Below are 18873 nucleotides of genomic sequence, written 5' to 3'. Positions count from 1 at the left end.
TTTAATGGGAGGTAATGTTGTGTTTGAAGATTACAATAGTGAAAAAAAAATTAATTTAAATTATTATTGATTACGAGTAGAGTCAAATTGTATTTAACTTCTCTATGTTCTCAAATTGAATTAACTGGTCCAGGGTTATGAAATTTCTTCACTATTGTAATCTTCAAACAACACTACCTCCCATTAAAGCCGTGGCAGATACTTTTAGAACAACTTATATATTTGTTACCTTATTGTTTGTTGACTGTTGTTTCGTAAAAATTTTTCTCATGAGTTGCCGTTAATCACGCGTGCAGTCTTATTCCACAAAGTCTCAAAAGACTGACAAGACCAAACGCGTATGTGGCGCCCTCTACTGAGAGCAAAAATGATAGATGTAACTATTTGAGTTTTTGTATAATTTTGAAATTGTTATTTTTTTATTTTAATATGTTTTTTGTATATTTTGTGTTTAGCTTAGGTTTTTTATAGTTTTGATACTTTAAATGTGCATTTATGGGTTTTTTTGTTATAATGGTGATATGTGTTAGTTGTAATTTAATTGTTTAAAAAAATGTTGTGGTTTTTATCGTAGGCCGGGCCTTATGAGTGAGATGTTATTATTTTCAAAATATTTTTTCCTCATATATGGTGTTCTAAAAGTATCTGTCACGGCTTTAATGTGAGGTAGTGTTGTGTTTGAAGATTACAATATGAAGTAAATATAAATTGTTGATGAAATAAGTTAATTAAATAAAAACTATCGCTGTCGCTTCGTCAATGAAACCAATTGATAGCAATTACGCATAATGCGTATTTGTGAACCACTTTATGCAGAGTAGAGTCAATGTTTATTTAACTTCTTTATGTTCTCAAATTGAATTAACTGGTCCGGGGTAGGAAATTTCTTCACTATTGTAATCTTCAAACACAACACTACCTCCCATTAAAGCCGTAGCAGATACTTTTAGAACACCTTTATATGTATGCGCCATCTGTGTACCACTTCAGCAATTAAAAGGCAACATGTAATATCCATGTACTTATTTGTTTTTATATACTGGCTTAGCTTAAATATGTGATATATATAAAATAATGATTTAATATACATATATATTGTGATATAATTATTTAACTAAATATAAGATATAAAAATATCATATAATGATAAAATATTAATATTTTACGGTACTTAAGTATCTAAAATTATGTATAAATGAAGAACATATAATTAATTGTTTCTTTTTGCATATTTTTTTAAGTAAATATGTTATTTTTTTGTTGCAATAATAACTGCTGTTTTGTTATTTTTTTTATATGAATGACATAAAACATGTATTTGTAAATAATGATGATATGATCTAATTTTATTATAACTTTCGTGACACATACAAATTAATTTATTATGTTATCGGCTTACTCACGTAACTGTTTGACGAGGAACTCGACTAGTTTCAAGCCATGCTAGAGGCTCATATTCATGAGCAGCATTCCGCGACACACGACGCGGCGATTGTCGATGTCGCGCTGCTATATGGTAGTGGTAATAAATAAGAGCCTCTACCTTCTTGTTCTAATGTCCGAATACTCAAACGCTACTCAATTTTAAGACGCTCTCAAATGTAGTTCTGTCACTATCAACTCTTTATAAAATGACAGAGATAGCACGATATTTAAGTACAACTTAAAATTGAGTAGCGTTTGAGTATTCGGGTGTAAATAAGTTGGCATATATAATATTATGTGTATCTTTGCAAAACTGATGAAGATTTTCCATGGTAATATCAGTAGGTTTATTATAAGTAAATATTTTTCTGTAATATCTGTAGAAAAAATGTCATGAAAATAAACATTCCCTGAATTTATGAAATTGTTTTATTTAAACGACTAGACATACTCGAGCTGCATATCGTTTGCAGGTGCGACTACCGTACAAGGTGTCTCGGGTTCGATTCCCGGGTCGGGTAAATTATTGCTAAGCATTTTTCGAAAATTTCTCAATAGTAGCACGGATGCAAGAAATGTGCCCGGTATATGGCAATAGGCTCACCACCTATTACATGGGACTTAAAACATAAATTGTGAAAAGTGGGTGTACATTGTTCAGTGGCATTACGTGTCACAATGTGCACCTCTGCCTACCCCTTCGGGGATTAAAGACGTGACGATATGTATGTATGTATGTTTTATTGAAGTATGAGTAACTAACTAGGTTCTACTCGCTACTTCGTTCGGTTAGAACCCTTATAATTAGGTGGCTTTTTCACCAGAGGTGTGATATGTAGCTATGCTACGAAGATGTGATAGCTAAACTGTGAAACTATGTGACCGTTTCCACTGATACTAAGCTATGTAGCTGTGCGAGAAAGATGCGCAGCTCGAGTATGTGATGTATCGATAGTAAGGAACCCATCCATAGCACGCATCTTTCCATATAAAAAAACATAGCTTAGCTGAGTCCGTTTCCACCAGTGCTAAGCTATGTGTACTAATGAATATGATTGGTGGAAGCCTAACGCATCCACAGCAACGTAGCATAGCACATCTCTTGGGGAAAAGCACACTAAGGCACGCCCTCTTCTTACCTAGAGGACGCCTTATACTCACACTCCAGCTGTGGACTGGTAATATGTTTTAGCAGTTAAATTAATATTCGCCGATTGTCTTGTGGTTCGATGATGAAAAGGAAAGGTACCTAGCAATTGGCGTTCCATTGTTTCTGTCTACCTCCATGGGATTGTCTCCTGTGTCGTGCGTGCGTTTACAAACATACAAGTTCACATACACATGACACACAGACCCGAAACAACAATTTGTAGATCGCTCAAATAGTTGTTTCGTGCGGGAATCGGACCCGCCACACATTGCACGGCAGCCAGTTGCCCAACCACCGCGCCAATAGGCTACTTTCCTACTAGTCAAATTCAATACTTTTTTCGAAACGTCAAAAACGATATTTTCTATGAACTTTGTATGAAATACTCTATTATGACGTCATAAGTTTTTGACGTCAAATAACAGACTTATTTCTAGAAATTTAGCTAGAAAAAATCGAAAATTAAGTAGTTCATCAAATTTATGAATGAGAGTGTGATTATTTTTGAATATTTTATTGTATTGAAAAGTTGTAATAATTTATTTTGACTCAGTCATCATCCCTATTGTGCAGTCAGATCAGTTATACAGGGATTAGGTGCAATAATAATAAAAAAAACCTTGAAACTACTTTTTAAATTGATGTTTTTATTTGAAAATAACTGAATATTGCATATAATCTACATTCGTTGCGGATACAACTATACATATATCGCTTACAACATAAATGGGGTAAACTTAATTGAAAGATATAATCACATTATTATAACAGCCTAATGTTTGTACAAAGGATAGTTTTTAAAATAATCATAATAAAAAAAAGACATACAGTTACAATATTTACTTTTATTTAATTTTACGTTAGTGGAGTATGTATGTTTCACCCTTTATTTTTCATCCAAGATGGCGGCCTGTCACTTTGACAGATTGATTTTTTTCTCTTAACCAACGCAAAGGTGTTCACGCGTTATGCCTATAATGGAACCTTTACCAATTTTTTTTTTATTACGCAAAGGTGTTCAAGCGTTATTCCTGTAATGGAACTTTTACCAATTTTTTAATGAAAATTTGTGACTGTTTACAATAAAAATACGTATTTTTAAGAGTGAAACTAAAGGTTATAATTATGTTTATTATATTTTGGCCTGTTTAGACGACCTTCTGCAGGTATTCGTCGAAGAGATAGAGGCCGAGGGACAGGTCTTGTCCGTTGTTGGATGTGATGAACTTCTTAAGGTCGGTGGTGTGACCTGCGAGCTCCCTGATCTTCTTGGATTGGTCTTCAATGAATTCCTCTTCCAGGTACTGGGCGATCTGTTGGTAAAAAGTTATTTTTTTTTAATAGTTCGCTATTTTATTCTTCTTTTAAAAAAAACTTTGCCCCACACTAGGATTTTCTCCTGTGTCGTAGGTGCGTTTACAAACATACAAGTTCACATACACATGACACCCAGACCCGAAACAACAATTTGTGGATCACACAAAGAGTTGCTCCGTGCGGGAATCGGACCCGCTACACGTTGCACGGCAGCCAGTTGCCCAGCCACCGCACCAACCGTGCAGTCATTTTGTGGATACTAGTGTCAGAATCAATGATTATGAACTTCTATCAAATATTGTCTCGACTTTAAAAGAGACCTATGAGTTTGTGTCGGCATTTCTTCTTAGAGTAGTGCGATAGGAAATGCCGTCCTCATCTAGTTATTTAAGAGATTGACGTGTAAAAGAGTTACTGTAACCTATTTGCAAAATAAATATCATTTATTTATTATGAATTTCTTTTTCTTTTTCTGTTACTTTGGCTGTATATGTTCTCACATAGTTGAAGTAATCGAAACAATGTAACCATGAATTGTATTGTAAATCTGATTGAAAAAGAGTAACCTATGGAGTTTCTTGCTCGTTCTTCTCTATAGGAATCTACACTTTGGAACGAGCAAATAGCTTCACTAGGGGATTGACCGACAGACAGACGTTATTAATATTATTATATTTGCTTTGACGTTCAAAAGTGCCTTCCTGGTCTATTTGAAATAAATGATTTTGACTTTGACTTTGAATTGCCGACCTATGTAAAGAATACGTACCTCAGGGTCATGCAAATGCTGGCTGTTCCTGGTAGCCTCACGGTGGATGTAGAAGGCGCGTTCAGCGATTTCCTTCTGGGTGTCCAGAGCCTTCGCCAGGGCCTCCAACTCATGAAGCTCCACAGTGTAGTTCTTGCGTTCCACCTTCAATGTGCTGCGCTGGTCGAAGTTCATTTCGTCACCTGGTTTAGGAAGAAGGGTTATTAGAAGGCGTTTAAAATTTTATGTGTGGGAGAGCCATGCTTCGGTATGAATGGGCCGGCTTGGCTGGAGTGATACCACGGCCGAGCAGAAAACCCGACGTGAAACAACGCTTGTAGTGTGTGAGTGAGGTTACCGAAGGCTCAATTACCCCCTTCCCAATCCCCGATTCCCAAACATTTTCTGGTGTTGCGGGTATCCATGGGCAGCGCTGATCGCTTACCATCAGGTGACTCGTTTGCTCGTTTGCCACCAATTCCATAAAAAAAAACAACCCCAAAATTCCTAACCCCCAAAAGGCCTGTAACGCACTTATAACGCGTCTAATGTTTCAAGTATCTATAGGTGACGGCGATTGCTTACCACCAGTTGATCCGACTGCACATTTACCGGCTTATATCATAAGCTACCATAAAAAGATCAACTTACCTCTCATAGTAACATGCTTGATGATATCAATGGTCTTCTCCCAAGCTTCATCAGACAGTTTCTTGAAGAGCTTGCTGAACCCAAGCCTGTTGGTCTGATAGTTGTTGAAATAGGCAGCAGAGAGGAGGTATTCATAAGACCTCTCTAGATGCAAATTAGCATAAGCTTGAAGCTCCGTCGCGACGTTGCCATGCCTCCCGTATTCGCCGTAGACCGCGTTACACCTCGGAAGCGCTGTTGCCAAAATTATTGAAATGGGTATTCATGTGTACAATGCATGAGTTGTGGATTTGTGAGGTGGCGCTAGTGAAACTTAAAGTCTTATTATAACTTTCGTGAGACATACTAAATTAATTATTATGCTATCGGCTTATTCACGTAACTGTTTGACGAGGAACTCGACTAGTTTCAAGCCATATGAGCCTCTAGCATGGCTTGAAACTAGTCGAGTTCCTCGTCCAACAGTTACGTAAGCCGATAACATAATAATTAAAAATCGGTTATTGATCTCTGTTCTGTTAGGTATTGTCACAAATTGATTGAATAATGACATGACAAATTAGCATAATATATTCTATTGCGACAGAGCTTAAGTTTCACCAACGCCTCTAGTAATGCAACGACCTCCAAATTGCAGTTGTGGATTAAAAAAAAAGTTAATAAAAAGTATGACAAAAGCAAATGTTCAATTGCTATAATAACTACATAATGCTTAATAATTATGTTATCGGCTTACTCACGTAATTATAATTGTTTGACGAGGAACTCGACTAGTTACAAGCCATGCTAGATAGATGCTCATATTAAGAGGCTTAGTAAGCTGATAACATAATAATTAAATTAGTATGTCTCACGAAAGTTACAATACATATTGCTTTTAATATTTAATCCACATCTGAGTTTAGATATTTTATTGAAATCTTGTAATGGAGATTCGTAAATGAACTTAGAACATTTTTTAGGAGGAATGGACACAACTTTCCTATATTTGTTTTCTTCTATAAAAGCGTGTTCATTCAACCCTGTATATTATGCTATAAAGAACATGCATCGTGCCGTATTGAAAAGAAAAGTATTAATTCAAAAATGCCTTAAATTAAAGCAGGCGTTTCCAACTTTGTCTGATCAAGAACCACTTTTATAATTCTTGTTATGTTAGGGACTATTAGATTTTATCATGTGAAGTCAAAGTCAAAGTCAAAATTATTTATTTCAATTAGACTAGGAAGGCACTTTTGAACGTCAAAGTAAATATAATAATATTAATAACGTCTGTCTGTCGGTCAGTCCTCTAGTTGCTCTATTTGCTCGTTTCAAAGTGTAGATTCCTATGGAGAAGAACGAGCAAGAAACTCCATAGGTTACTCTGTAATCCCAAACTATTCGTGCATTCAATCAATATTTAATAATATTGCAGGCGAATTTTTTTTTATTTAAATAGGAAAGCAATAAAATGTAATGCAAGATATCTACTAAAACTGACGGCATTCCTATTACAAGCGCTGTTGAAATTTTAGGCGAAATGAGCTATAAATATACAATGTGATAGGGGTGAGACTTCTAACCCGTTAAGGCTGAGTACTACATATAATTTTATCAACAAAAAAATAATATGGGTTGTTGAACCCCCTGCCCCTAAAAATTATGGCTATTTTAATATTTTTTTTACTTTATGTGATATCAAAGGTTGTATGCGTCGTAGAAACAAAAGGTAGCTAATAACCTTGGCTATCTAATTCAATACTCTTTTCATATATTTGATAATGTTTTGGTGAGAAAAAAAAACATTTCTGAATTATTGTTACCAATATTTTCAATTGGGGTTTCAACCCCCCATATTATTGTTTTTGTCGATAAAATTAGATGTAGTACTCAGCCTTAACGGGTTAGAAGTCTCACCCCTATCACATTGTATACAGGGTGTATTTCTGAAAACGAAACGCATTCAAGGAGGTGACTCGGCTATCGATTCTGAGTCCAAATCAATAAAAAAAATGAAAAGATTTTTTTTTTATTTTTTTTGTAAAATACGGAAATCCGTAAGTGAGAACTCCGCCTATCACATTTCGAACGTTATGTAACTAGCTTAAAACGCGGCATTACACACACAAATGCTAACACGTATTTCGATATTATTACCAATTTCCAAATTACCAATAAGAAACCGCGAACTCGCCACTGGCCCCGCCCCCTAGCGCTTCATCCCTATAGCGCATACGCACACGCACATAATGCACACGCATTCAGTTCAGTATGTGCTTGTCACTGCCGTGAGAGGGTGTAGTTGCGAATTAGTTCCGCGTGACCTTGAAATTCAGTTGCTAATAAGTACCTAAAATCAGTGCTTTCACTATGACAGACTATTTTACGAATGTTGAATTAGTTGAGATGGTCCGTCTTTACGCCATCAGTGGAAACAACGTGCGTCGTGCCATCCAAATGTTCCGCGAAATGTTTCCGAACCGCCAACCCCCGACACCGGCCGTCATGCTAGCTGCAACCCAGAGGCTACGGGATTTTCGGCAGTTCGACGTTCCTTGGCATGCGGAAGGTCGCGGCAGCCAAGGCCTGCCTGTTGCCTTGCAGGAAGATATCCTGGAGTTCTTCCAGCGAGAGCCACGGGCAAGTACGCGGGAGGCAGGTCGACGGTTTGGAGTACACCACTCTACGGTGTGGCGCCTATTGAAACGGGAAGAACAACATCCCTTCCATTTTCAAAAGGTGCAAGACCTACACGCGAGTGACAACGCCGTACGGGTTGCATTCTGCCGCTGGTTGCTCGATAATCAAGAGGCCAACATTTTGTGGACAGACGAGTGTTTGTTCACTCGAGTCGGGATGTACAATGTTCACAACGAACACTGGTGGGCACATCGCGACCATAACCCGCATGTCACAAAACCGCATGCATTTCAAGTACGATTTGGTCTCAATGTGTGGGCTGGCATAATAGGCAACCACGTACTTGGACCTTATTTTATAAATGGGCACCTTAATAGCGTCACCTATTTAGAACTGTTGCGACACGTAGTCGAGGATATGTTGGATGACATTCCTCTAGCACTCCATCGCAACCTGTTCTATCAGCAGGACGGTGCTCCCCCACACTATGGTCGACAAGTACGTGAGTACCTACAAGAAAGATTTGGCAACCAGTGGATCGGCCGTGGTGGACCTGTGGCGTGGCCTCCGCGGTCGCCGGACTTGACACCTCTGGACTTTTACTTGTGGGGAGACATCAAAAGATTGGTGTACACGGACGAGATCGATGATGTTGACCAATTACGCGTGAAAGTGATCAGTGCCTTCGATACAGTGAGAACAAATGTGTTAGTGTTGCGTAAGTTGAAGGAGAACCAGCGACGTCGTGCACAACTTTGCATAGATTGCGAAGGTGGAAACTTCGAACAGTATCTCCACTTAACTTAGGTACGTCATTTATTTATTTGTTGTAAATGCCTACTTTGTTATGAATGTGTAAAGAACAGATACGTCTAACTATCACATACCTACTTAATTAGAGTAGGTAAGATGTAATGAGCTTATGTAGTTCAATACATAAATCCACTATAAGACTATCTTTCGAATCTTACTACCTAACAAAAACTTTGTAAGAATAAACCTACACCTGCCTGCAAAAAAATCGACGCACCCAGTCTGCTTTGATTTAGATAATATTCATTCATAACAATTTTAAATACATCAATCTAAATTACAATTGACGAAATGTTATTACACTAACAAACATGCCAATATTGTCAATAACTTTTCGTTTTCGAATTTTAGAACATGTAGGCAAAAATTAAGGTCTGTAATGCATCAAACTTTCAAATTACATTAGTAGTTTTGGCTCTCTAAATATCAATTTTTACATAACTACTGAATTCACATAACTACGTCTCACCCAGACCCGATACAACAATTTGTGGATTATACAGAGTTGTTCCATGCTGGAATCGAACCCGCGACTCATTATGGTATCGGTTGTTGCCCGCCACTGCGCTATTCTGATTAAATAGCTAGACCGCTAGCAGAAACTAGTTTATTTTAGATCGGATTAAGAATGCATTAATAAGATCGATGTATTTAATGTAACAGATTAATAAATAATAATAAAATTAGCCTATCCAACTAATAATCATGAAAACTAAATTAATAGAACACGATGCAACAATACGGCATTGATGCAATATTCTCTCTCTTTTCCTCACAAGTAGTGCTAAACAGAGATAGCAAACGGATGGGCGGTACTGCGGGCTTAGTACGAATGTGTTTTAGATATTGCGTTCCGCGCTCTGATTGGTCGGCTCCAATGAACCAACCAATCAGATAGCTGAACGCGGTATCGTTTTAATATCGTTAAACGTAAAACAAACTCGTACTCTAATGCCCGAATACTCAAACGCTACTCAATTTTAAGATGCTCTTAAGTATAGTTCTGTCACTATCAATTCTTTATAAAATGACAGAGATAGCACGATATTTAAGTGTAACTTAAAATTGAGCAGGATTTCAGTATTCGGGCGTAAGTCTGATGAAACTATTGCTATCTCTATTTTTTTTTTTTTTTTTTGTTAGTCAAAGAGAGATAAATAGATGATATTTTATTTTTATATGTGAGAGTGAAAGAGATAGCAATATTTAGAAAAAATATACGTAAATTAATCATCAGTGCCATATTCACTAAATAAAGACATAGCATATAGGGAGATAAGATAAATAATAAAAAAAATACTATGCACATAGAAATTTACCATTATTTTACCAATCTGCGGTCTAAATGTGACTGAAATTAAATTAATCTAAAATAATAGGATGTTCTTTTTCGAAATCAGTGAATATTTTGATTTGATACGGAGCAAGTTTCCAAAATTAATTGCCAAAAGCGGTTAGTCTAGTTTATTAATTTCCTATCTAGTATCAATTCGTAACTATAGAATTAATCAATCCTTTCTGTTCAGGTTTCAAATCTAGACCGAGATTAGCAAAAACTAGTAATTTCTCGATATAAGTTTTTAAACTGACATGGTCACTAACACTAGTATTAGAACTTGAGACGGGATATTTACCATGTTTATTTATGTCTATGAGTTTCCGATATTTCGGCACTGTTGCAAGCGCCATGATCACGGATGAACTGAAAAAAATCCCGTTTCAAGTTCTAAACCTAGTAATTTCTCAATTAAAATCTAGTACTTACATGTTGATTCTGCAAAATTGAAGCAAAAACAATTAATTTGCTTTGTTAGTTCATAAAATGTAAAATGTTGCGATTGTATGTCTTTTTTATGTTAAAATATACTGGCTTAGTGTTATTTTAGATACCCATTAAACATGAGAGAGTAAAAGTAATATGGAAAATGACTTCATATTTTTTTTATCCACAAATTGTTGTTCCGGGTTTTAGTGTAATGTGTATGTGAACTTGTATGTTTGTAAACGTACCCACGACACAAGAGACAATGCTAGTATAGGGCAATGTTTTATTTTTTTATAATGTTGAATTTTAAATTGGGCGCCCTAGACGGTCATATAACGACCACCAGATTGGCGATATATTAAAGAAGGGCCAAATTAAAAGTACCCTTAACCGACGTGCATGCATGAAAACACTGATGACTGTTGATGAAGCGAAAGAAGTATGTAAGATTCGTAGCAATTGACGTTCCATTGTCTCTGCCTACCCCCATGGGAGACAGGCGTGAGGTTATATGTGTAAGTTTATTTAAATTGAATATCTCATAGTTAATTATGCAACTAGACAAGTAGATTAAAATGAGATATTTTATTACAATGTAATATAATACCCAGTTACATTATGAGCCCCATGTAATAAATAATGTGTTTTGATATATGTATAATGTGAATTTACAATGACATTTAATAATTAAATGTAGGGAGACATATAGCACGATTTCCACGTAACGCAGGGATAAGGGTAAACAATGATATTTTAATGTGACCCAATTATTTACTTAAATGGAGACCAAAGTTAGACCCAGAACATACATAAGATATGATTTTTATATACTTTTTTTACTTACAACGACGTCTAAAGGCTGAAAGAAGGAGAATGCGGATAAGAAATATATACATACATACAAACATACAAATATTATACATATAGGGAATATATGAGAAAAATTAACATTCTAATGTTCGTGTTTAGATATTTCCACATAAATGGATGGTTATGCTATGTATAATGTTGTATTTTTAAACATTTTACACCCCAAATATATAAGGATAGATATATATTTAAAGACACGCCTTTAATCCCCGAAGGAGTAGGGAAAGGTGCACATTATGACACGTAATGCCGCTATACAATAATAAACAAAAAGTAATGAATTAGTAGCCAAGGTTATTAGCTACCGTTTGTCGTTTTTTTTGTTTCTACGACGCATACAAACTTTGTTATTACATAAAGTAAAAAAAAAAATATATCCATAATTTTTAGGGGGGTCCAGCCCCACATATTATTATTTTGTCGATAAAATTAGATGTAGTACTCAGCCTTAACGGGTTAGAAGTCTCACCCCTATCACATTGTATAAAAAGACTAGAAATTACACACTAGCCAGTACATTTTACTATAAAACAACATTTTTTTATAAGTAATCAGAATTAGTAACATTTTAGTAATATTAAGTGCTTTAGTGACTTACCGAGGCTGTTCGAGGCCTGTCCGCAGTCCAGGGAGACATCTTGATAGCAAGTGTCGGCTGCAAGGGCGCCGGAGACAGCCAGCAGGCAGGAGACAGCGAGGATTATAACCTTCATGGTTCTGGGTGGGGAAAATGGCGAAATTAAGAAGTGAATATGTCATAGTAAGTTTTTTTATGAGTTTAATTTATCAAAAGGTATTTATTAGGCCTTATACCACATAACAGCAAAAGTTAATTAGATTTTATTGCCAGTTTGGAATACTACAATGGCGCTTGGCTCACATCTCATCTACTTAATATGTTATGTTCACTTTGTTAGTTTTAATTAATTTATTAAAGGCTTATTGGGTAATACCTATTGGGTATTAGGTCAGATTTTCCGTATTTTTTTTTTGTTATACCTATTCTATACCGTATGGATAAGACTCTTATACAATTTTTTTCTACCATATTTATTATCGTCTATACTGACAATGTGCAAAAAAATGAGCCAAAATGGCCCAGTAGTTAAGCCAAAAATTGCATTTTTCTTTTTGAGCAAATGTAACCACTCTTTGTAAACACGACACGGGTCAATGACTGCACTACGACGCGACGTTGCCGCTCTTCTGTTTTGGTTCGCAAAATGGGAAAAGAATTGGTAGCTATTATACCAATTCTTATAACCTAACTAGACCCAAAATAAGATTATACGTGCATCATCGTCCACCAATCCGTATTTTATACGAAATAATCGCAATAAATCTTTAATTAACATTGTAGGTACCAAATTAAGTTCTTTACTCCATTTAATTTGAAAATAAGAAAACGCATTTCATAACCTGTGTGCACACAACCTGCAACTACAACTAGTTACAATACTTTTATTATGACAAGAACGAATAAAATTACCTTTTTGGGTTACGCCTAATCCGGGCAAACACACACACACACATCCGTCTTTAAAATGTTTTCTTTAAACGACAACGTGGATTTCTCACGTATTTAATTCATTAAATACCACAAGCACAGAGTTTACTGCCACAAATTTTCATAATAATAATTAATTTACAGTTACAATCACAATTTAAGTATTTACTTGCACTCAGAAAACAAATCATAACAAAATTCCGCGTAAAGCTCAAGTTTAAACTGTTTTGTTTTCAAACAAACTACGAAGTAGTTCCTACACCAACCACACGGCAGCACACGAATATCGATGATGTACTTACTAGTTCGGCATTTTTCCATAGATGGCACTTTTACCAATTCTCCAAATTATTAATCAAAATTAACTAAATTATGAATTTCTGTATGTTTGACATTCGTAACGAATTAATGAGTCAAAGTACGTATTTATTTACGTTTCTAACTAAGCTTTTATAGTATAAACTGTTTTGTTTTCAAACAAACTACGAAGTAGTTCCTACACCAACCTCACGGCAGCCCACGAATATCGATGATGTACTTACTAGTTTGGCATTTTTTCCATAGATGGCACTTTTATCAATTCTCCAAATTATTAATCAAAATTAACTAAATTATGAATTTCTGTATGATGTTTGACATTCGTATCGAATTAATGAGTCAAAGTACGTATTTATTTACGTTTCTAACTAAGCTTTTATAGTATAAACTGTTTTGTTTTCAAACAAACTACGAAGTAGTTCTTACACCAACCTCACGGCAGCACACGAATATCGATGATGTACTTACTAGTTTGGCATTTTTTCCATAGATGGCACTTTTATCAATTCTCCAAATTATTAATCAAAATTAACTAAATTATGAATTTCTGTATGATGTTTGACATTCGTATCGAATTAATGAGTCAATGTACGTATTTATTTACGTTTCTAACTAAGCTGAATATGACACATGTAAGAAAGAGAAGATAGCGATAGTGCGAATATCGTCTAGTTGACTCGCACTCGTTGTCAGTAAATAATGAAGCGAAGTAGTCAGTTTTAATACCCTTATTCATCATCGGTAATTCAAAATATTATTGCAACCAAATATCGGGTAGATAATAGTTATCAAGAGTAGCCACAACGGCAAATAACACCCATGTCTACCTACTTGTAACTCATTCGGCGTTGAGGCTAGGGTTGCCAACTTCTTAACTTAGGAAAAAAATGTATGAGAAAAAAAGGGATTTTTCAAATTTGATGTTTTTAGTGCTTAAAAACTTTTTTGTGTGTTAACAATTTTTTGTTATCTTTATCACAGTAAATGAATTGTGATAGGTTTACGTTTATTTTTTTTTTGTATCCTAGAATGTAAGTGTTTTGGCTCCCGCTGTAAACTTTCATTTTGATGTTAATAAATAAATAAAACTTGTTTGATAATCAACATTTAAATTGAAAAAAATAAACAAATCGTTTTTAATTAAACTTTTGTCTACCTGCTGCCTACTTTAGAATTATGTCTGCACAACTTTTTTAGTGAAAGCTGACTATTCACTCGCTATCGACAAAATTGTACAGAAATGAAATGACGTGGGTTTTGTTTTATTTCATTTATAGCAAGTGAATTGAGTGATATTTGTATAAATGTCACAGTCTAATATCATTCTCAGTCATTCTAATATTTCGTTTAATGATTATAAACTATTAATGCTAAAGAAGAAAAGAAAATTTTAAGTAAACATAATGTGTATTTTGTTTATGCATCACAGTAAAGGTTGAAAATAAAGTATTTTTGCAAACTTTATTTAAATGTAAACGCATAAAGTATAATTACCAAAAACAAAGTAAGATACGTTACGTTATTAGAAAGTATGGTAGGCAACCCTAGTTGCGGCGGTTGTTCCTTGGCGACGCCGCCGCGCCGGCGCCAATTGATGAAACGAACGTTCGTTTTCCGACCTATCCCATAAAAAATTGCGAATATTTATTTTTCAAAGATCTTTAATAAATTAGTAATAATTTTACGTAAATAAATAGAAGTATTAACATCAGAGAAACAAAACTGATAGGTAGTAGATACATTGGCCAGCAGATCAACCTACTCCAATATGTCAAATGGATTTTCGACTTTATGTCAATACAATAAAGTTGAAAATGTAACAGAGAAAAGGATTAGTAGAAGCGCTGTGCGGTCGGTTTCTTTTGACGGCTTTTCGCGGAAGACAAGCGGCGCGCGCGGCGGCATCGTAAAAGGGGTATGTACCCTTTCGGTACGCCGCGTTTGTTTTGAGTAAAGCCGCCACGCCGGCGCCGTGAGCTTTTGGCACGCGCCGATTCATCAGTTCACTGCTAGCCTTCCGGGATAGTGTGTGTGCTTTTCGCAACCTTCGGTGGATTACGCGCGCGTTGTGTTCAACTGTTGTTATTAGTTTTTCGTTTAGTTCTTAGTTTTATTATTATTTAGTTTTTTTACTGTGAAATAGACACTAACATTAGTATTTTAGTTAATTGTGTAATTTAGGAAATTTTCGTTTATTTTACTTTTTAGTGTGTGTGTGTGTGTTGTGCCGAAATGCCGCGACATTATTACAGTGCTGCAGAGTACACGGACATGATTTTGATGTACGGTGAATGTCATCAGAATGCAGCGTTGACTCTGCGGACTTATCGAGAGAGATACGGAGCATCTCGTCACTGCCCGACTGATGTTCGTACAATTATTAATGCTGTACAAAGACTCAGAGACAATCAGCCGCTGATGCCTAATACCCATGATGGAGTTGCTGGACAGCAAACTTCATCGAACTTGGAACAAAGGGTTTTAACCCATTTTCGTAATAACCCAACCTGCAGTCTTAGGCAAGCAGGGCGTACGTTTCACGTGCACCATCGGACGATACACCGAATCCTCAAAAAGGACAAAGTACGTCCGTACAAGTACTGTAAGATGCAGGCGCTGCTGCCACGTGACAAGCCCGTGAGAGAAATGTATTGTCGCTGGGTGTTAGACCGGATTGCTCAAGACCAACATTTCGTGAGAAATGTGTTTTGGACAGACGAAAGCACATTTACTCGAAACGGCATGTGGAACCGACAGACCATGCGACACTGGAGCCATACCTATCCCCACTTAATAAGGGAATCAGCGCATCAGTACCGGTTTTCCGTAAATGTTTGGGCCGGCATTCACGGAGAAAACATAGTGGGTCCGTTCTTCATTGACGGAAATCTGAATGCTCAGAAGTTCTTAGAACTCTGTGACGGTCCAATTTCTGAGTATTTAGATGGATTGTCTGTGGCAGCAAACTCAAGGGTATGGTTCCAGTTGGACGGAGCTCCTCCACACTCCGTACTCCTTGCAAGAGAGCGGCTGAACATAATGTTTGGTGACCAATGGATTGGGCGCTTTGGTCCCCAAAGATGGCCGGCACGATCACCCGACCTAACACCCCTGGACTTATTTTTATGGGGATTCATTAAAAATGAAGTATACGCGAGGGTATCAGAAAGCGAAGCTGAGCTCCGAACACGGATTGTCGACGCTTTCGATAAATTAAAAACAATGGCCTTGGATCCTGACCGAAATTTATTGCGCAGGGTTCGACACAATATCGTACGGCGATATAGCTTATGTGTCCAAAACCGTGGTGGACACATTGAACATTTAAAAATTTAACTGGGCCATTGCTTAATTGTGGTGTGTGCAAAGAAAGTGGCGAGAAATCGCATTCGCAAGGGTAGCCTCCAAAGATAATCCATGATCATTCATCACAACAACTCAATAAGCAGAGTGAATGAGCCGGCATGTCATCGTGTGTGTGTGTGTGTCGCCCGAACGCAGACGCCACGTTGCCGCTCTTCTGGGGTCAAGGTACGTTGATACACGGAGTGTTACACTTCTTTGAATTTATTTTATTATTTGTTTTGTTTGAAAATTTTACTTTTTTAATTTAAGGTTTTTTTTACATTTTTGTTGGATTGTACTTCTATGTAATAGTACTATTTTATAGTATAAATTATTGTATAAGAGCGATACCCATACTGTATAAAGATTTATCATCCTTCTATCTGTAATATGTATCTATCTGGAGTTAACACAACTTATCTATAGCAAGTCAATCAATAAAAAAGTTGTGATAGAGTATGTACTTAAGTAGGTACATTGGTACTGATATATTTATGTAAAAATAAAAACTTTCCCATTTCATCTTAAAATTATGATTAGAGTAAAATTATTAATAAACCATTTTAATGATTCTAAAGTTTTCATTTTGTATTAAGTAAATAATTGTAAAATATTATAACATGATGATGCAACTAATGTTTTATGTTAGATTCAAGTTAAGTAAATATGTTATGCACACAATGATTATTGATGACTAATGCTTATTTAATTCAGCAATGTTATTATTGGAAGGAGAATTTATGAAAACTAAAATAAAATGTTCAAATACAAGCTGTTGTTTAGACATTAAGACTATATGGGGATAATCAAATTATTCATTAATGTTTTTGTTAAATAAACTGCTCAATATTTAATTTAATTAATAAATAAATCACAATTATTTTAATAAATTAATGTTAACTATGCCACATGCTAATTCAAACATTCCCTCCATATTACTTTGTAACTTTTTAAACCCGCAAATAATCATAATGGCATTAAAATAAAACATTCCAGCCAGTTACTTCATCAATACCTAGATAATCTATGTTACCTTGTCTATTAAGCAGACACAGATAGTAATTACATAAATAGATTCCTATCATTAATTTTACACGAATAAACCAGAATCAACAACTAATTGATAAAACTGATTAAAAACTTCTAATAATGTCATATCACAAGATTATTTTTAATTGATTTGATAACTAAGTATTAAAATATTAGATAAAAAAGTATTAACACTGATTTATTTATTTGTAAACAATACTCACAGATGATAGAAGAAAAAAAACCGGAAGAGTCAATTATGCGATTTTTTTTTATTGGTTATTGTTGAAGGTAACTTGTCATTGAGCCCGTCACGTCGGTACTTGATCGCGATATTTTGATAAACAAGAAGTGACAAAGAGTCTGCTCATGTTTATATTATTAATTCTAATGTAGGTAGAAACTTAAGTATTTGCCCCTATTTATTACTTTGTATTCATATCTAATTAAATTATTTCTAATAATAACTAAAACGTGAATAAAAACAATAGTGGCATAATAAAACTAAAACGTCAATCAGTAAGACAAAAGAAAAAAAAAATCAAAACCAAAGTCGCTGTCATAACATTCGAATTTCGAAATTGAGATTGAAAAATATAGAAAAACAAAAAACAATAAATAATTAGTAAATAGAAACAAAATAAAACGGAAAAACTTATAAACACAAACAAAGAAATCACATAATTAGAAAATATAGACTGAGTACTCACCAAATAATATTGTGAGAATAGAAAATAATTCTTGCAACAAATTACGATTGTTTCGTCGAAAGTGCCTTTACACACACTGGTGCAGAAGGCGGCTTCCAACAATGAGTATTGGATTGATAAAGCTCCGTTGGACGGAGAGCACACGTAATTAAAATTTATATAAAACGCAGTTCGACTGATAGCAAACGACAAAATGATAATAAAATGTTAAATCTCATCTGTCACGTGAAGTTGGCAGCACTTTGCTGCTGGGTGGCCATGTTAATTATGTAAATTACCTTTATTTTTGACATAACATGAAATACAAGCAAGTCAAAATTTGTTTATTTCACTTAATCTGTTATTTAATTTATTTAATTATTTTTAGGCGTATCTTAAATCTATAATTGTGGTCTATTCAAATTTAGTATCACGTAAAATTTTCCGGTATGAGCGGTAAATGTTTTAGGCTGGTATCATTATTACCGCGCCCCCCTCTACGCTATCCCCCCGCACTAATGCCCAATAATGACGTAGTAAAACCCTGTCATGGCTGTCATACTAAGAATGTTGAGGTTTTGAGTTTCTAGAGACTTCTTCCTTTTTCAACTTTTCTCCCTAATA

At 35.3% G+C, this 18873-nt stretch overlaps 1 protein-coding gene across 2 annotated transcripts; it reads right to left on the bottom strand.

The window, feature by feature from the left end:
- Nucleotides 1-3202: 3202 nt before the first annotated feature.
- On the bottom strand, nucleotides 3203-18470 carry LOC118278733 (ferritin, lower subunit). 2 transcript variants are annotated; one of them, XM_035598061.2, is made up of 6 exons: nucleotides 18271-18468; nucleotides 11960-12078; nucleotides 11336-11350; nucleotides 5292-5525; nucleotides 4662-4843; nucleotides 3203-3888 (listed from the first exon to the last, which is right to left on the bottom strand). In XM_035598061.2, exons 2-6 carry the CDS (start codon nucleotides 12072-12074, stop codon nucleotides 3724-3726), a joined length of 711 nt encoding a protein of 236 aa, XP_035453954.1. In that variant the 5' UTR covers nucleotides 12075-12078; nucleotides 18271-18468; the 3' UTR covers nucleotides 3203-3723. The 2 variants fall into 2 exon arrangements, with proteins under 2 accessions (XP_035453954.1, XP_035453956.1); XM_035598063.2 differs by lacking the exon at nucleotides 11336-11350 and having other exon boundaries at nucleotides 18271-18470.
- Nucleotides 18471-18873: the final 403 nt, after the last annotated feature.

The sequence above is a fragment of the Spodoptera frugiperda genome, chromosome 24 (assembly GCF_023101765.2).
Source record: "Spodoptera frugiperda isolate SF20-4 chromosome 24, AGI-APGP_CSIRO_Sfru_2.0, whole genome shotgun sequence".
In the NCBI taxonomy this organism is placed as follows: domain Eukaryota; kingdom Metazoa; phylum Arthropoda; class Insecta; order Lepidoptera; family Noctuidae; genus Spodoptera; species Spodoptera frugiperda.
The sequence above is the reverse complement of the archived record's forward strand: the minus strand, read 5'-3'. Positions and strand labels throughout refer to the sequence as shown.

Coding starts and splice junctions, on each gene's coding strand:
- LOC118278733 (XM_035598061.2), bottom strand. CDS start 12,074: ATGAAGGTTATAATCCTCGCTGTCTCCTGCCTGCTGGCTGTCTCCGGC. Junction 4,844..5,291: donor CAAGCATGTTACTATGAGAG/GTAAGTTGATCT, acceptor TTCCTAAACCAG/GTGACGAAATGAACTTCGAC. Junction 3,889..4,661: donor AGCATTTGCATGACCCTGAG/GTACGTATTCTT, acceptor TTTTACCAACAG/ATCGCCCAGTACCTGGAAGA.